Genomic DNA, 17,281 nt, shown 5'->3' with positions numbered 1-17,281 from the left:
CCTTGCAGTTTATTGGAAAGGACCTTCATGTACTGGCTGCTCATTTCGATTTCACTTCTTTTTCTACTTTCTTGAATTTTTTTAGGAGGATCTTCTATTTTTCTATGATTACTCTTTAAGTCCTCCACTTTTTCATGTACTTGGCGTAATTTTTTTACTTCTTTTAAGTTTTTTATGGGGATCTCACTTATTTTTACATAAATAATTTCTATAGTGAATGACTTCAAATAATAAAAAATGCGAGATCAGCTTGAATCCTTTAAGGTTTGAAAAGTAAGCGGAACGCATTGCAGGAAGTCTCATTGCAAGAAATTTATTAAAGAAAAAATGTAATCACTTTATCAGTAACATTTAAGTGCAACAAGACTTTCTGTCATGTGTCATAGGTACTTTTGAGAAATTAAAGGACTAAGTCTGAGCTCTCTTTTTCTATGTTATTGTAATACAATAAATTATGTGTTACAAATAGTGGATCTCTGTTCATTTTCTCATTATTTAAATTTCTTGCAACAAAACTTTCTGCCATGCATTGCATGTACTTTTGAAAATTCTAACGACTGAAACTGATATTGCAATACGATTAATTGTGCGTTACAAATAGTGGATTTCTCTTTCATTTCTCGCTTTATCTTTCACATTCGAATTTCTTGCAACAAGATTTTCTGCCACGCGTTCTGCGTACTTCTAAAACCTTAACGGATTCAATCTGATCTCCCATTTTCTATATTATTGTAATCATTTTATCAGTAACATTTAAATTTCCTGCAACAAGACTCTCTGTCATGTGTCGTGCGTACTTTTGAGGATTTAAGGAAATAAATCTGACCTCTCTTTTTTATATTATTCTAATACAATAAATTATGCGTTACAAATACTTGATTTCTTTTTTCATTTCTCGCTTCATCTTTAACATTTAAATTTCTTGCAGTGAGACATCCTGCCATGCATTTTATATACTTTTGGAAACTTAAAGAACTGAAGCTGGTCTCTTTCCTATATCTGGCTTCAGACACATTATGTATATTGTAGACTCTACGTTTACTATAATAAAAAACAAATGTATTTTTATTTTAAGCTCTACATTAATTTGCAAGTAAAATACGGTTTGTATGTGTTATTTACAAATAAAATTAATGTCATATGAATAACGCACAATTTGTTATATTATAATACCAGTTTCAGTCTTTTATGTTTCCAAAGTACACACAACGCATCGCAAAATGTCTTGTTGCTAGAAATTGAAATGTTAAACATGAAATGAGAAATAAAGAAAGAGATCCACTATGTGTAACGCACAATGTATTGTATTAGAATAAAGTTCACAAGTATTCACAATGCGTGGCAGAAAATCTTGTAACAAATTTAAATATTAATAAATAAAGTGAGAAAATGTACAAAGAGATCCACTATTGGTAACGCACAATTTATTGTATTATAATTCCAGTTTCAGTCCTTTAAGTTTTCAAAAGTACGCACAATGCATGTCAGAAAGTCTTGTTGCAAGAAACCAAATGTCACAAATCCAAACTGACAGTTACAGGTTAGAAATGAACGAGCGGCATGAGTGACAGCCATATTACAATTCCGACGACGAGCCTTGCCGACTGATTCCGAGAGTCGACGAATCGATGAATGGACTTAGCTCCTATTGGCTAACAAGGAGAGTGCAAGACCTTCAACTCACCAATTTTATTGAAACTTTGTACATTTATAAATTTCGTTCCCTTGATTACGAGTATATACCATTATAGGGGCAGACATTCGATAGTTTTTGAGATATTTGTAATTAAAGTTTTATTATTACCTTGATGTACGAGTTTAGTTGCAGCAATCGTCAACTGTAACGGTGGCGCAACGGTAGAGTACCAGACTCGTACGCCGCTGACCGGGTTTTCGTATCCTTCCTGGTAAAAGTTTTTTTGTTTTCGTTCTAATTAATTCATTTTCATACACGAACATTAAAAATGGTAAACAATATAATAAAAATATTAATTCTCCGCCCAACGCGCCAGAAAAACAAAATTAAATGAAAAAATAGATAATATATTATAAAGTAATCGAAAAGAATTCATTTCAATGCGTACAAGCCGCCTGATCGGCTCTAACAATAATATAAACAGTCACCATAAACGTAAGACGAGAAGTTCGACGAAGCAAAGAAATAACGCACGAAGATTCTGTGGGGGATACATAGTATGAGCCCAACAAAAGAAAAATTAATCAGAAAAAAAAAAACTTTTACCAGGAAGGATTCGAACCCCGGTCAGCGGCGTACGAGTCTGGTACTCTACCGGTGCTATCGATTGCTGCAACCAAACTTGTAGATCAAGGTAATAATAAAACTTTAATTACAAATATCTCCAAAACTATTGAGTGTCTGCCTCTATAATGTTATATATTCGTAATCAGGGGAGCGAAATCTATAAGTGTACAAAGTTTCAATGAAATTGGTGAGTTGAAGGTCTTGCACTCTCCTTGTAAGTGTTGACGAAAAGAATAAGAATCAGAATCAGAAAAAAAATCTACAATTTCTGACCGATTCATGACATGGTATTACGATATCTCAGTTGTACATAGACCGATTTTATTGATTTTGGTTTCATTAGAAAGCTTATATGCGATTTACATTAGAAAAATGCCTTTGGATTTAGAAAATACAGCAGGCGTGATGAGATATTAGTGACACAAGTTTCGGGTTAGGTTGGAATCGCAGTTTTACGAGTAAAAGATACGTGGTAGCGCCAGCGCCAGCGCCAGTATACACGGTGGCGTATAATTTTTCATGTACTTGGCGTCGAGACGCTACCGCGTCTCTAGATTGAGATAGATATTAACGAGTACAATAACAATGTAGAATAAACATTCAATTTTCAATAATTGAATGTAGAAGAACATTTCCTATTAGTAACGATGTAATATACTAATTCTATTTCTATTTATTGGACGCGTTATAGAAAGTTGAACGCAATTGAGACGATAATAATACGTTCTGAGAATACTTCAATGCCGTCGACCTGTTGATTAGTCAATATTTGTATTGTTCATTATGCCTTGACGGTTTTTTGAATAGACGGCTCTTTACTGATTTCAAGCGGCGTATCTTAATATCGTTCTTGAAAAAGAATAATTTAATTATTCTGAATTAATTTAATGGAAAAGAGCGTTATAAACAATATTCCATTTGAAATAAAACACCTAAATAATCCTTTTACTTTTGGAAATACAAGAAAATATTTTAAGTATTATCTAAACTATTGTAAAGTGTAGGTTATTGAATTTAAACTATTATAAAGGGTAGTTTCGTTTGATGAAATACCTAGTTACAAAAATCAGAAAAATAATAGTATTAGTCAAAAATAAAAATTGACGAATGGCCAAAGACACGCATGCGTCATCGCGAGATCCATATCAATCCAAAGATCCGTGAAGACTCAAAAATCGCCTCTCGGAGACCTGGGAGGATCTCGTACACCTGTAGAAAAAAAAGGAGAAGAATGAACAATAATCGTTTGACGTTTAATTCGCGATACATTAATATTACAGCAAAGATTATATTCACTATAACTATTAACTATTGTCAGAAATTAGTTTTTAGTTGTTCTAATCAATAGATATCATAATATAGAAAAATTTCTCACGATTAATGTTTTAATTTAAGCGAACATTGAATGTTACTGTATGCATTATAAATGTTTAATTGCATCGGCGATGTAAATTTTAATTGGATCTCGAAGATTCAGATTGTTATTTCAATGTTTTTTAAGGAAGTAATATTCCCGAACATGAGAAGTACCATGTATGTATATGTTACAGTGAACACCGAAATCTGGAGAATGTCGACTTTCACCGGTGAATGTCAACATTCACATAGTCGCTTGGTGTATGTCGAAATATTTGCTAAATACCCTTATTTCTGACTTACACCGGTAAATGTTGACATTCACCATGCACTAATGGTGAATGTTGAACATGTTGGAGATCTATATTTTCTTCTCCGTAATTCAGTCGCTATAAAACGTCACAAGAGTGACGTAACTTTTTCGCCCCTCTTTCTGAAAGGAATGACCAAGAATTTAAAATACACGCTACATTCTACATGAGAAAAGAAAATAATAGTAATAAAAAAATTACTTACTTATGTGATTCAAATCTTATTTATTGCAACAACTTAAACTATTATAACACTTTGAATTGTACAAGAGTTCCTTGCTTTTACAACTGCATTTATTTGTGGAACACTTCCTTTTGCAATGACAGCGTCTATAGCCTTGTCCCCCGCTTCTTGAATTAGCTGCAGCTGCTTCTCTCAGCGACATTTCTTGAAAAGAAATCTCATCTATGGAAAGTAACTTTTCTTTACAAATTACGAACTGATTACGTGTGTAAAGCTGGTTGAGGGTACCATTTTTATTTGAGAGTTTATAGAAGTGGGAGTCTTCTATTCCAACAACAACCGCTAACACATTTCGGTTATCTGTACGACAACGGTCGACATCAGGAACTTGCATTCGTACATTATCACCAATTTGAGCAGGAGGAAATTGTTTTTGTGAGGCTCGTAACATTTTTGTTGCTTGCAGTAAAAGATTTTCTTTCGCGGCCGCTCTTTTTGTAGAAATCAACTCGTGTTTTTCAGTCAGAATTTGATGTGAAGACGTTGTAGATTGTAGGTCCTCTTCAATATTTTTCTTTGGAATATGGTTTTTGTTATAATTTACTCGCAAGAACTGTGAGGATGGGAGATAGGAAGGAAATAAAAATGAAAATGAATAGCGATTCCTTTATTACGAGAAAACTTTTGTGCAAGCGAGCATGACGTAGCTCCGTCGTGCAACGCGCCTAGGCACTCGTAACGGTTTCGAGCTCTGATTGGATAACAATCTGTTCGCGTAAAGACGGCGACGAACAACGCGCCAAGCAGGGCGAACGCACATTAAACTATTCCAATACTTCCACCGTTTATGCGCGTTCATACAGAATATTTCTCGCGGTAGAGCCTTTGTGAAAATATCGGCCTTTTGCTGTTCTGTTCGAACATACTCGACTTTTAACACATTTTCTTCGACCTTTTCGCGTATATAATGATATCGAATGTCCATGTGTCTTGTGCGTTTGTGGAACTCTGGGTTCCTGACTAGCCTGATGGCGCTTTGATTGCCACCAATATCACAGTGGCACTCACACATGAACATCTGATATCCGATAACAATCTTCTAAGCTATACTGCTTCTCGTGATGTCACCGATGCAGCAACGTACTCTGCTTCGGTCGTACTTACAAGGGAACATATCCAACTGTCACACTCCGATTTTTATCAAATTTACAGGGTAGGTAGTTCTCAAAAAAATATTTGACATCTATTTTTTTTTATCTGCAATCGTCTATGTTGAAGAGGTGAAAACAGCTCCTAAAGTTAGGGGTGAAAACCATGTTTTTTTAAATATCTCGAAAACTAGAGGAGCTAGGACAAAATTTTTTTTTTCAAAATATGCACTTTTGAATGGGTGATTTATGTATGCCAGAAGAAATTGTTTATTTGTTTATTTAAACAATTTATTTTTGAAAAAATGTTTTTTTTTTTGTTAATTTATGTTACTAAATATTGTTTCTCATTCATGAAAATTTATATGTGTAAACTACAGGGTATAATTAAGGATACATGTTTTTGGAAATTTTGATTTTCACCATATAACAATAATTATATTAAATTGGGCATTCCTACTTCCGCGCCGAAAATGTGGCATCTTTATCATTTTTTCTCTCATAAAGTATGCGAGATTTTAATTTGAAATTGTACCCACGTCTCTAGTATTATTTTACTATGATGTATAAATTTTTATGGAAAGATTTATCGAAAAATATTAATATTACAGCTCATTGATCGTGACGCTGCAATGATCACATTAACCGCTGGTTGACTTGATTTCTACCGTTCAAATGAACCGAAGTAAATAAATCAATTAGGGTTTTATTCAATATGAATGTCGTTATCCTCTAGCGAAAAACAAAATCAAAAGTTAATTTTCAAGGTATTAATTGTATGTGCACGTTGCGTAGCATGTGTACCCGTAACTTCACCACATTTCTTAAGTGAACGGCGTGGTCAAGCGGTTAAAGCGTTGGCCTATGGTTAACGCTGTCCTGTGTTCGTTTTCTGGAAGTTGTTATTTTTTTTTTGTTAGTTTAAACATTTTCATACTTTAATTATTCTATTATTTACTGTGGAAAAATAAAAAACATTTAAAATCATAATAACTTAATTTTTTGAATGCTCCAAACAGGAATGTTTCTCGTTTAAAATATATGGTAGCTCTGAAAAGAGTTGATTTTGTTGTGATGTTTCTACGTCGTTAATAAAATAATTTCCTGAAAATAAGATAGCTAATTAAAAATATCTATGATATGTATTCATTGTGAAAACGTTGTGGCACTTAAATGTTCCTGGTGTAAAGAACATTTATGTTTTACACATTTTTTCATTGACTTTCACTATTGCAGCCTATATCTAGAATAACATATTTTTAATTAGCTATCTTATTTTCAGGAAATTATTTTATTTACATAAATCACCCACTCAAAAGCGCATATTTTGAAAAAAAAAATTTTGTCCTAGTTTCTCTAGTTTTCGAGATATTTAAAAAAACATGGTTTTCACCCCTAACTTTAGGGGCTGTTTTCACCCCTTCAACATAGACGATTGCAGATAAAAAAAAATAGATGTCAAATATTTTTTTGAGAACTACCTACCCTGTAAATTTGATAAAAATCGGAGTGTGACAGTTGGATATGTTCCCTTGTTAGTGTGACTAATTTTTTACTAGCCCACGTTACCGGACCACCTGCGAGCTGAAACACGTATCCGGTCGTCGACCTACGTGTTTCCACGTCTCCTGTGTAATCGGGATCCGAATAGCCGGTGAGCACGCTTCCACCGCCGCGATTCTCGATACCATGCTCGACTGTTCCTGAGAGATACGCCAAAATACGTTTTACAGCTCGTCAGTGGTTAATACTGTGATTGTTTAGGAACCTGCTCACTGAGTTTACCGCGAAAGCTTTATCCGAACGCGAGACTATTGCTAATAAAATAATTTTTTTGAACAAAATTTAACCGATTTCGAAAAAGGTGCAGTGAAAAGCATGAAATAATTTCTAGTTAATGTATATGAATACGCACTAGCTCTAGATACAATTGCTTAAAAGTATGGAAAAATGCAGTGAAAAGTGAAATAATTTCTATTTAAACTTCATTGTTATTCACCGTCGTTTGATGAATTTGGTTAAATTATTCAATACATTATATTAAATGCAATGCACATTTTTCGGAGGCGGCGCAGATGTACAACATTTTTAATTCCGGTTAGCTTTGGTAGAGGCGGCAGGGATTCAACTCCCTGGCTTTTAATAAATTGCTCTAATGATTTGAAAGTGAAATTTGTTCCTCGGTCCATAATAACCATGCGAGGTGTACCAAATAATACCAACCGCTCTTTAAATACCTGTAATGTTTCAGACCCGGATAAGGGTTTAAGCGGAACAAGCTGTACATATTTCGTAAAGGCATCAACTATTACTAGGATGTGTTCATACCCATTTTTCGTTTTTGTAAATGGGCCGACACAATCACAATGAATTGTGTCAAAAGGGATGGGCCTCTTCGGTATTGAATATAATTTGCCTTGTTTCGGTCCGGACTGTCGTTTGCACACCACACAGACAATACAATGATCCAAGTATTTACGAATAAATCCGCGCATTTTCGGAATCCAATATTTCAGTGCGATTCGTTCAAATGTTTTTTCAAAGCCCACGTGACAATTCTCGTCGTGGTATAGCCGTAACAAGCCTAACCGACTGCCTTTCGGTACAAAACTTCTGTAAATTATTCGACCGATGTCCCTGAGTATTTTACGGCACAATATTCCGTCCCTTAATTCGAAGTCAAAAGCAATGGTTTCGTTAGCTTCAATCCTTTGGGTAATCTCTTTCGTTTCCTCGTCGTTTTTCTGCGCGATTGATAACCAGGGGCCCTCGCAAATGACGTTCACTCGATAATTTTTAGGCGGGTTTCTTCTTATATAATCGACGTGCTCTACGAGTTTTCCCTTTCTATACTCAAGATCGAAGGTATAATCCTGAAGGAACACCCACCAACGAGCTATCCGCGGCAATAAATCCCTTTTATTTTGTATGGCTTTAACGGCATTGCAGTCTGTGATGATTTTAAACTTGATTCCTAACAAGTATACACGGAAACATTTTAACGCGTTCACAATCGCAAGAGTCTCTAATTCATACGAATGGTACTTTGATTCGTCACTCGTTGTCCTGCGACTAAAATAGAAAACGACACGCAATTCTTTGTCTACCCTCTGAAATAAAATTCCTCCATAACCGATCAAACTGGCATCTGTATGTAACTCGGTTTCTCTACTTGGATCAAAGATTGTTAATAATGGCTGAGTTGTGAGATGGTCTAACACATATTGCCATGCCTCATTCTGCTCTTTACCCCACGACCACGGAACATCATTCTTCGTTAATTTCGTTATGCATGCCGTTCGTACTGCGAATTCGGGAATAAATTTTCTGAAATAACTCGCGATCCCATGAATTGCCTAACTCTCCTTACATCTGTGGGAATAGGCGATTCTAATAATGCCTTAACTTTTCGCATTCCCGGGCGGATACCTTCTGCGGATACTTCACGGCCTAAATACTCAATCGTCGTCTGGAAAAATTTACATTTCTTTACGTTTAAAGAAAAACCAGCAACGTCTAACGCGTGTAACGCGGACTCTAAATTCCTTAGCCCTTCCTCTATCGTTGCTGACGGTATTATAATATCGTCCAAATAAAAAATTGCTACGGTGAACCTGAGGTTCCCCAAGGCTCCATTTATCGCGCGCTGAAAAACCGCAGGAGCATTGGCAAGCCCGAATGGCATATCCAGCGTGGTGAAATATCGCCCTCGTCCCAGTCGGTCTAGTTGATCGTCTATTAGAGTCAACGGATATCTATCTTTAATCGTTATTTTATTTAACCTGCGATAATCAACACACATTCGGATACTGCCATCCGCCTTTGAAACTAAAATAATAGGACTCGCGAACGGCGAAACACTCTCGCGTATAATACCGCTTCTTAACAGTTCGTCTATAATTTTACGTACTTCCGCTCGTTGCGAGAATGATATGCGATAAGGCTGGTATCTTACCGTTTTATCCTCTTTCAATACAATTTTTTCTCCAGTACTTACACTTCGAAGTTGATACCCTTCCGCAACCATTTGTTTGTACTTGTCTAATAGGGTTCCAAGCGGCCGACTGATCTCAAGTGGCAGGTTCTCGACGATGTTGCATCTCGGTGCAGGTTCCTTCTTTCCCTCGGCTACCGGCTCCGACGGATAGTGTAGTGGCCTCTTCTCCCTCATCTACGTCATGGAGGAATCGGGAACCACCAGAAAATCAATCTCGGCAGCTGCATCTTCGGTTTGAATGGTTACGGCAGTGCGACCGATGACAGTTACGCGGCCGACCCCGAGACCGCGAATATTCGTAAAATGCGGCAAAACCTTGCAGTTTGCCTGCTTCGCGATCTTCTCACGAATCATCGAGCACTCCGCGTCCGAATCCAAAAAAGTTGACACCATCAGATCTAGGAATAATATGGGGGTCAACCCAAGTTCTCTGATGCGTGCTGCATTCGCCTCTAATTTTTTCGAATCGGCATTCGCTTTCTTTCGAGCTGAGTCAAGCTGGGTTGTACGTTGTTTTGCCCAACACTGGTTCTCTTCGTGCCCCCGCTTGTAACAGAAGGCACACACAGGGCCAGTTGAAGGCCTTTTCACCGTTTCCCGAATTTTCATTTTTTTCGGGCACTCCCTTTCTAAGTGTCCCGTTTTGTCACACTCATAACACCGTTTTCGGGAAAAATTTTGCGGTCGCGCCGACACCACATGGTCACTTGAGCGTCTCTTGTAGTCTCGCACTCGTCCTCCGCGTTCTTAAGCTCGATCGTGAACACGCTCAGTGTCCTTTTTCGGCACTTTCACGAAATTGCCCATTCCACTAAGTAACTCAGCAGTGGTAGTATAACAGACATTCATCAAAAATTGTCGCACATTTGCGTCCATAACGTGTCCAATCACTAAACTAATTAACTCAGACGGCTTAAATGCTACTTGTGTTTGTCCATAATACTTTAATTTATTGCGCGCATATTCAATGTACGAATTTGCGGAATCGCTATTATATGTCACCGCGCGCGTCAAATGTTCACAAAGACGGTCCTCGGACACGAACACGGAACAGATCCTCGCGGAATTTTCGCCAGGTTCGCGGATTGCCTTCTCATTCCCTATACCACTTTTTAGCGGGTCCAGCTAGAGCATGGGTAGCGAGACTCAATCGTTGAATAGCCGAAAGTTTTTCGGTGATAGTCTCAACTAAATTGCACCACCTTGTAGCGTCTTCACCAATATCAATACCACTAAACTCCGGCAAAGCCTCCACTAAACACTCCGGGTTCGCGGGCACCACGGAAGACGCAGATCCACTCGCGACAGTTTCTATAAAACGCCGAAACAGATCTTCGAGAGAAGACGCGGAAGTTTGATTCGACTCGTCAGTCATTGTGAGCGTGATTTAGCAAGGTATCGTTATACGTATCCCACTTCTGATGTTAGATATATATAAAGTATTTAATTTTCTCGTGACGCGTGTTCTCTCAAGGTTCTGGAATAAGTGCCATGGGGTCGATCATGGTCCTCTTACCAGAAGGTATGTCATCTTCCCCACTCCGTGGCCAGATCCTCCTAGAACACCCTTATCTCTTTACACGTGCCACGCAGCACCATGACGTCAGGTCATCGGCCATGGGGCACTCTGTTGGCTACCGCCAAAAGAGGTGTATCGAGATATTTATAGCTTTAACCATAACATCCGCTTAGCTATCGGTTACCACCGATCCTCAGCCAATGACAGACATAGGTCTCCGTCGTCGGCATCTCGAGACCCCTGAAAAGTAAAGTCGACGTCCGAGGGTACGATGACCCTCGCACGTGTATCACCCTTACATTCGCACCGACGCTAACATGCAAGAGGTTTCACTCCGATTCCTCAAGCCATCTCGACGTAATGGGCAAGCATACCTAAAAATCACGGTTTTTTGCTAAAAAGACGGGTAAAAAATGACAAATCGTAAAAAGTCTTGATAGCAAGATCACCGGGGGAACATGCTTTACAAGATGCAAGAGGTTTCATTTTGATTGGTCAAGCAATCTCGGCATAATCGGTGAACAGACATTTAAAAGAAAAAAAAAGAAAAAAATACATGTCGAATTGAGTAACCTCCTCCTTTTCAAAGTCGGTTAAAAACATTAGTGATCTGACGACTTCCCTGAACGGAACTTTTACAGCTTTTCTTCTCCTTTTAATACTGGTTCTAGCGCCACGTGCGGATCGGCTGGCACGCTCAGTAATTTCTCGTCACTCATACCGAACTTTTCTACCATACGACTCGCGTACGCACTCTGGTGTACAAAAACTGATCTCTCATCCCGGTTTCGCTCAATTTGCATACTGACAAATAGACTCGAGTCGCCAATCGTGATTTTAAATGATTTTCCAAGATACATCAGCACGCGCTCGAGAACATCGTTTGATTCCGCGGAAATCAGACCGTCGTCGACATACAACGCTAAATACACTTTCGACCCGTTTACTTCGCCGGCAAAAATGCAGTGATCTGCCTCGGTTTCGCGAAACTTGTACTCTCGGAGAAACGAACCAAACTCGCGGTTCCAGCAGCGCGGCACTTGCTTCAAACCGTATAAGGATTTCTTTCGACGCTGAGACCCTCCGGGATCTCCATGAAGATTTCTTCATCCAGCTTGCCGTACAGAAATGCCGTTTGTACGTCGAACTGCGCCAACTCGTAGTTCTTCTCAGCAACAAAAGCGAGTAGCACCCGCACTGAGTCGTAGCGTACGACAGGCGCAAACGTTTCGGTGAAATCCACGCCTTTACGTTGCGTGAATCCACGAGCATAAAGTCAAGCTTTGTACTGACAAACGTTTCCCGTGGTGTCTCTCTTGATGCGAAAGACCCATTTGGAGTCGATAATCTTCACCTCCGGTCGCCTCTCGACCAGAGACCACGTCTCGTTCTCGTTATGTGCTTCGAGCTCCGTTTTGATTGCACCAATCCATTTCGATGAATCCTCGCTTCTCATCGCCTCTTCATACGTCGTTGGAACGTCATACTTGACGATGTTGCTCTCGTAACGACTCGGTCTTCGTATTGATCCGCGATCTCTCAGATTACGCTCTGGTTCGATGCGCGGTGCTCGAACAACCAATTCTGGTCTCGCTTCCGCCACTTCTTCGACAGCTGGCAGAAAAACATCGTCGATTTCGTCGTCTTTTCGCTCTTCGTTCGCGTCTCGTTCCTCGACAGTCTCTCGTTTCTCGGTAACTTCTCGTTCCTTGACAACTTCTTGTTTCAGTTTCGACAGCACTATTCCGTCACACGCGTCATCGTTTACCGGCAATGTTATTTTACAGATTTTCTCGCGAAACACCACATTTCTCGAGACCGATACTTTCTTCAATTATGGATCGTAGACTCGTAGATCCTACGAGAATCGTTCTTCGCGGTCGAGCATCGAACTTCGTCGTTTGCTGCTTCGGCACGTTAACGAATGCTTCGGAGCCAAAGATGCGCAGTTGCTTCAGATTCGGTTTGATTCTCATCCATCCTTCGTACGATATCGCTCCATTCTTGACACTCGATGATCCGGCGCGGTTCATCAAATAAACCGCCATGTTGCACGCTTCTGCCCACAGAGCTTCAGGAAACGCCTTCGCATACAGCATCGTCCTGGCACCCTCGATGATGGTCCTGTTATCGCGTTCTGCCTTCCCGTTCTGCTCGGGCGTGTACGGGGCAGTACATTCCCGTTCGATACCACGAGACTCGAGATACTCGTCCATCTTTTTGTTTCGAAATTCTCCGCCATTGTCCGATCGCAACACGTGCATCACTTTCCCGAATTTGTTTTCCACTAACTTGTCGAAAACTCGAAACTTGTCGAATACATCGCTTTTGTGTTTTAGAAAGTAGATGTGTCAAAAACTCGTTGCATCGTCCTTGAAAGTCAGGAGAAACCGCGCACCTCCTTGAGACTCGACTTTCATTGGACCACACACATCCGTTTGGAAAACTTCGCTGGGCTTCGTAACCGCGCGCACACGCTCACTTCGAAACGACTGTCGATGTGATTTCCCGATTTGACACGTGTCACAGAAGACGTCACCCGTTTTCGGCAGTTCGACTCCTTCCACGAGGCCTTTCTTCACTAGCTCTCGCATCGCAGTACCGTTCACGTGTCTAAATCTCTCGTGCCACACTTGAAGCCCCGTTTTCGCGACGTTTGCTTCGTCAACTTCTTCGGTATATTTAACGCGAAACAACATTCGAAAGATTTGATTTTCCTGTTTCACGTCATAAGCAACGACTTTCCCGCGCTCACGAATTTCGACTCGATTTCCCGAGAAAAACACTTCGCGACCTCTCGAGGTACACTGGCCGACCGAGAAGAGGTTCTTTTTCATTTGCGGAATGTAGAGGACTTTCTCGATCTTCGACGGATACCACGCACCATCGACGAACTTCTTAATTTTAATTGTCCCTTCGCCGACCACTCTGCACTTTTTGTCATCTCCGAGAGACACAGTGCCGCCGTCGGTTAACTCGCAGTATTCGCTGAACCAATCGCGTCGATTCGTAAAGGTGAAGTCCCATGAACGTAATGCTCGTGCTCGGGCAATAAATTATCCGTGCATGCCGGATTTTGTTGGAAAACACGTTCCTACTAGCGTCCAAAAGGTCGCTAAATGCGACGACAAACGGTTTGGAACCACTTGAAAGGGTCGATTTTTTACGAGCGTTCGGTCTCGGCCCATGGTCTAGGCTTGCGAGCACGGGGACTATTCCATGAAAAAAAAATCGACCCTTTCGAGTGGTTCGAAGCGAGACCCCCAATACTTGTTTTCACCGAGACCGTAGGCGCCTACCTGGGTTCGCTCAGGGGCTGGGGTCAAACGGGCGATGGACTCATCAGTTTTTGATAAAATCGAATTCTTTATTCTTCATCGTATCAACGTGAACGCGATGCCATTGGATTCTTGATGTTCTCCCGATTAAAATGATATCTCACGTCACGTAAATCGAACTATTTTTAATAATTTCGTTAAAAATAGTCCGATTCACGCGACGTGAGATATCATTTTGATCGTAGAAGCATCAGGAATCGATTGAAGTTACTTCCGCAAAGTTCCGATAAAAATTGTCGAGTTGGTATTTTCAATTCTTTATGACATCCCCTTGTCGACCGCCCGTTGCGATGATGGTGCCTGGCCTTTTTCGGGATTACGTGCTCGTTTAGGTGTTCGTCGTTCGTTGTGCCAGCTCGCCTGGGTCCATCAGACCCTCCTGCGGAACGAGTTAACAGGTTCAAGTGGACGTTGTTCGCGCTCGCCGCCCGAATTTACGTTCATGGGACTTCACCTTAATGTGTCTTGACGCGCCGCTGTCTGTAAACCAGATTTCTGTCTTGCCCGCACGCAGCACAGAATTCACAATATCGACAAGAAGCTTCGCACTTCCGTCTTTACTGACTTTTACCGACCGACGTCCACTCGGATTCTCCGCCACAAAAGCACAATCACGCGATTCGCTCAAGCTGCTGTCGCTTTTTTCCCGCCTTTTGTTTCTACACTCTCTCGCAAAATATCCTTTCTCGTGACATTTCAAACATTTCGCGTTATCTTTCGATCTTCACGTTTTCTTCGAGTCCTTCGCGTTCGGCTTGCCTTTTTGACGCGCACTCGTTTTTCTCGATGCCGCGCAAGCTCCCGGAGCTTCATCGTCCACGGCCAACTGAATTTTCTCACGAATCAGACGCTCCTGCAGGTTCTCAAGCGTCTGCATCTCCGCCGGCGCATTGTCTCATGGCGTTTGAAAAGCCGCGTATTTCGAAGATAAACTACCGAGCACCTTACCCATTATCGTTGTATCCGACACTTTCTTATCCACGTCGAGCAACCGTGCCGCCATGTTTCGAACATTGGCCACGTGTTTTACGATCAAGTCTCCCGAAGACATTCGATACTCGTATAACTGTGACATGAGCATCAGCTTGTTTGATGCCGATTTCTGCTCGTGCACACTGGACAACGTGTCCCACATTTGTTTCGCCGTATTACAAATTAACAGTGATCGCAACTGATCGGGTTCCATTGCTGATGATAGCAAGAACATCGCGCGCGCGTTATCTGTCGACCACGTTGCCTGCTCATCGGCTCAGCCGTCGCCTTGCGGTATCTGTCGCGTATCAGTAACCACGTCGTATATGCGATGCGTCAGAAATAAAGCTTTCATTTGAAACTTCCAGCCTTGGAAGTCCTGTCCATTAAATTTCGTCACGTTCCGTGTCGAGATTGCCTCAGACATGATCGATTACTTTCACTCGCGGTCGCGCGTCAATCCTCCGAGGAAAAAACGTTGCCAAGATGGCCGCTCCCGTTCAGACCTCGTGTCTTGCGTACCGCGGCTTTTCTCGCGCCTGTCTCTCCTCACAATATCTCACGCAGTTAGGGTGACTGGACCCATAACCTGTTATAATTTACTCGCAAGAACTGTGAGGATGGGAGACAGGAAGAAAATAAAAATGAAAATGAATAGCGATTCCTTTATTACGAGAAAACTTTTGTGCAAGCGAGCATGACGTAGCTCCGTCGTGCAACGCGCCTAGGCGACCAGTAAAAAAAAAACACGAAACGATCGCGATCTCGCGCGTATCCCACTCGTAACGGTTTCGAGCTCTGATTGGATAACAATCTGTTCACGTAAAGACGGCGACGAACAACGCGTCATGCAGAGCGAACGCACATTAAACTACTCCAATAGTTTTCGGTATGACTACCGCTCAAATTTCGTTTATAAGCATTAACAGTTTCTAGAAGCTGTTCTTCGGTTTCAGAAGTATTGGCAGTTTCTTCGAGTTGTTCTTCAGTTTCAATATTTGCGATTTGTTCGCCAGGCAAAAAAGACGATGCTATGCCTCTTTTTGCTTTAACGCCAAACATGGCTTCATAAGGACTTTGGCGTATTCCTTTGTGGTATGTAGTGTTCTTGGTAAATTGAACAAAGGATAAGCCATTTGACCATTTATTTGTATCGTTATCGTTCATCCATGCAGTTAGCATATTCTGTATATCCTGATTGGCCCTTTCAACTGAGCCTTGTGTTTGACTGTGACGAGACTTTCCATGAACTATTTTAACATCTTTCCACATAGCGCATATTTCGGATATGACTTGATTACTAAATTCTCTGCCATTATCTGATTGCAATATTGCTGGTGCACCAAATGTTAAAAATATTGAAAGAACGTGATGCGCTACTTCTTCACCTCTTTTAGTTTTCAAAGGTCGTAGCTGGACAAACTTAGTTATATGATCTTGATACACCATTATGAACTTATATTCGCCATCTCTGTTTGACTGCAGATCTATCAGATCAACTTGACATCTTGAGTTTAATTCAGAACTAACCATTGGCTTCACAACAATACCTTTCTTAGGTACACTGTGTTTCATTTGACACTGTTTGCATAAATTTAAGTACAACATTACAACTTCATATGTAATATTTTTGTATTTAACTTGCAACTCTTTAAGCATACGTGTTCTTCCTCCGTGGCCTATTCTGGTGTGAGTTTCATATAGTATACTATACAATTCTTCATTGGTAACATAATACTGTATGTTCGTTTCCCCTGGTTTTAATGGTACAATTAACTTTTCTTCATCATTAATTTTTAAAACATCAAAACGTTTTAATCGTTTGTAATCCAAAGGTGTGTTGCATTTAGTTTTAGCAGAAACCACTTCAGAAAGTATTTTAGAATACTTTTCTTGAGAAAAATAAAAACAATTGTCTTCTCGTTTATCCGCAATTAATGCATTTAACTTTTCAAGAAAAAGGTCACGATTTACTGCAGTATCCATTTAGTATAAATTAGGGTATCGGAAAAAAAATTAAGAAAAGGTTACTCGCGTTATCAAAGCTTGGATAAGACTGACAAAGCTAATTAACTCCGAGCAGAACAAAGAATTTGGCGGGACAGAGCCAGTCACTTGTTTTTTAACTCTTCTGTTTTGGACCTCCACCAGAGCATATCTGTGATTGTCGACACACACCGGAGAGGGTCCGAA

The 17,281-nt window shown here is 40.3% G+C and overlaps 1 protein-coding gene and 1 long non-coding RNA gene across 3 annotated transcripts; both read right to left on the bottom strand.

The window, feature by feature from the left end:
* Positions 1 to 2,324: 2,324 nt before the first annotated feature.
* LOC128891304 (uncharacterized) lies at positions 2,325 to 4,868 on the bottom strand. Of its 2 annotated transcripts, XR_008460789.1 has the most exons (4): positions 4,403 to 4,868; positions 4,136 to 4,336; positions 3,923 to 4,052; positions 2,325 to 3,472 (listed from the first exon to the last, which is right to left on the bottom strand). It is a non-coding gene; the product is annotated as an uncharacterized LOC128891304 (long non-coding RNA). The 2 variants fall into 2 exon arrangements; XR_008460788.1 differs by having other exon boundaries at positions 4,136 to 4,868.
* An 11,066-nt stretch (positions 4,869 to 15,934) lies between these two features.
* On the bottom strand, positions 15,935 to 17,074 carry LOC128890639 (KRAB-A domain-containing protein 2-like). Its single transcript, XM_054149295.1, has one exon. The coding sequence runs from the start codon at positions 17,072 to 17,074 to the stop codon at positions 15,935 to 15,937; it is 1,140 nt and encodes a 379-aa protein (XP_054005270.1).
* Positions 17,075 to 17,281: the final 207 nt, after the last annotated feature.

The sequence above is a fragment of the Hylaeus anthracinus genome, unplaced genomic scaffold (genome assembly GCF_026225885.1).
Source record: "Hylaeus anthracinus isolate JK02 unplaced genomic scaffold, UHH_iyHylAnth1.0_haploid 12001, whole genome shotgun sequence".
In the NCBI taxonomy this organism is placed as follows: Eukaryota; Metazoa; Arthropoda; class Insecta; order Hymenoptera; family Colletidae; genus Hylaeus; species Hylaeus anthracinus.
Note: the sequence above shows the minus strand (reverse complement) of the source record. Positions and strands in the feature narration are given on the sequence as shown.

Bases quoted from the DNA above. Each gene is read 5' to 3' on its own strand.
- LOC128890639 (XM_054149295.1), bottom strand. From the start codon at position 17,074: ATGGATACTGCAGTAAATCGTGACCTTTTTCTTGAAAAGTTAAATGCA.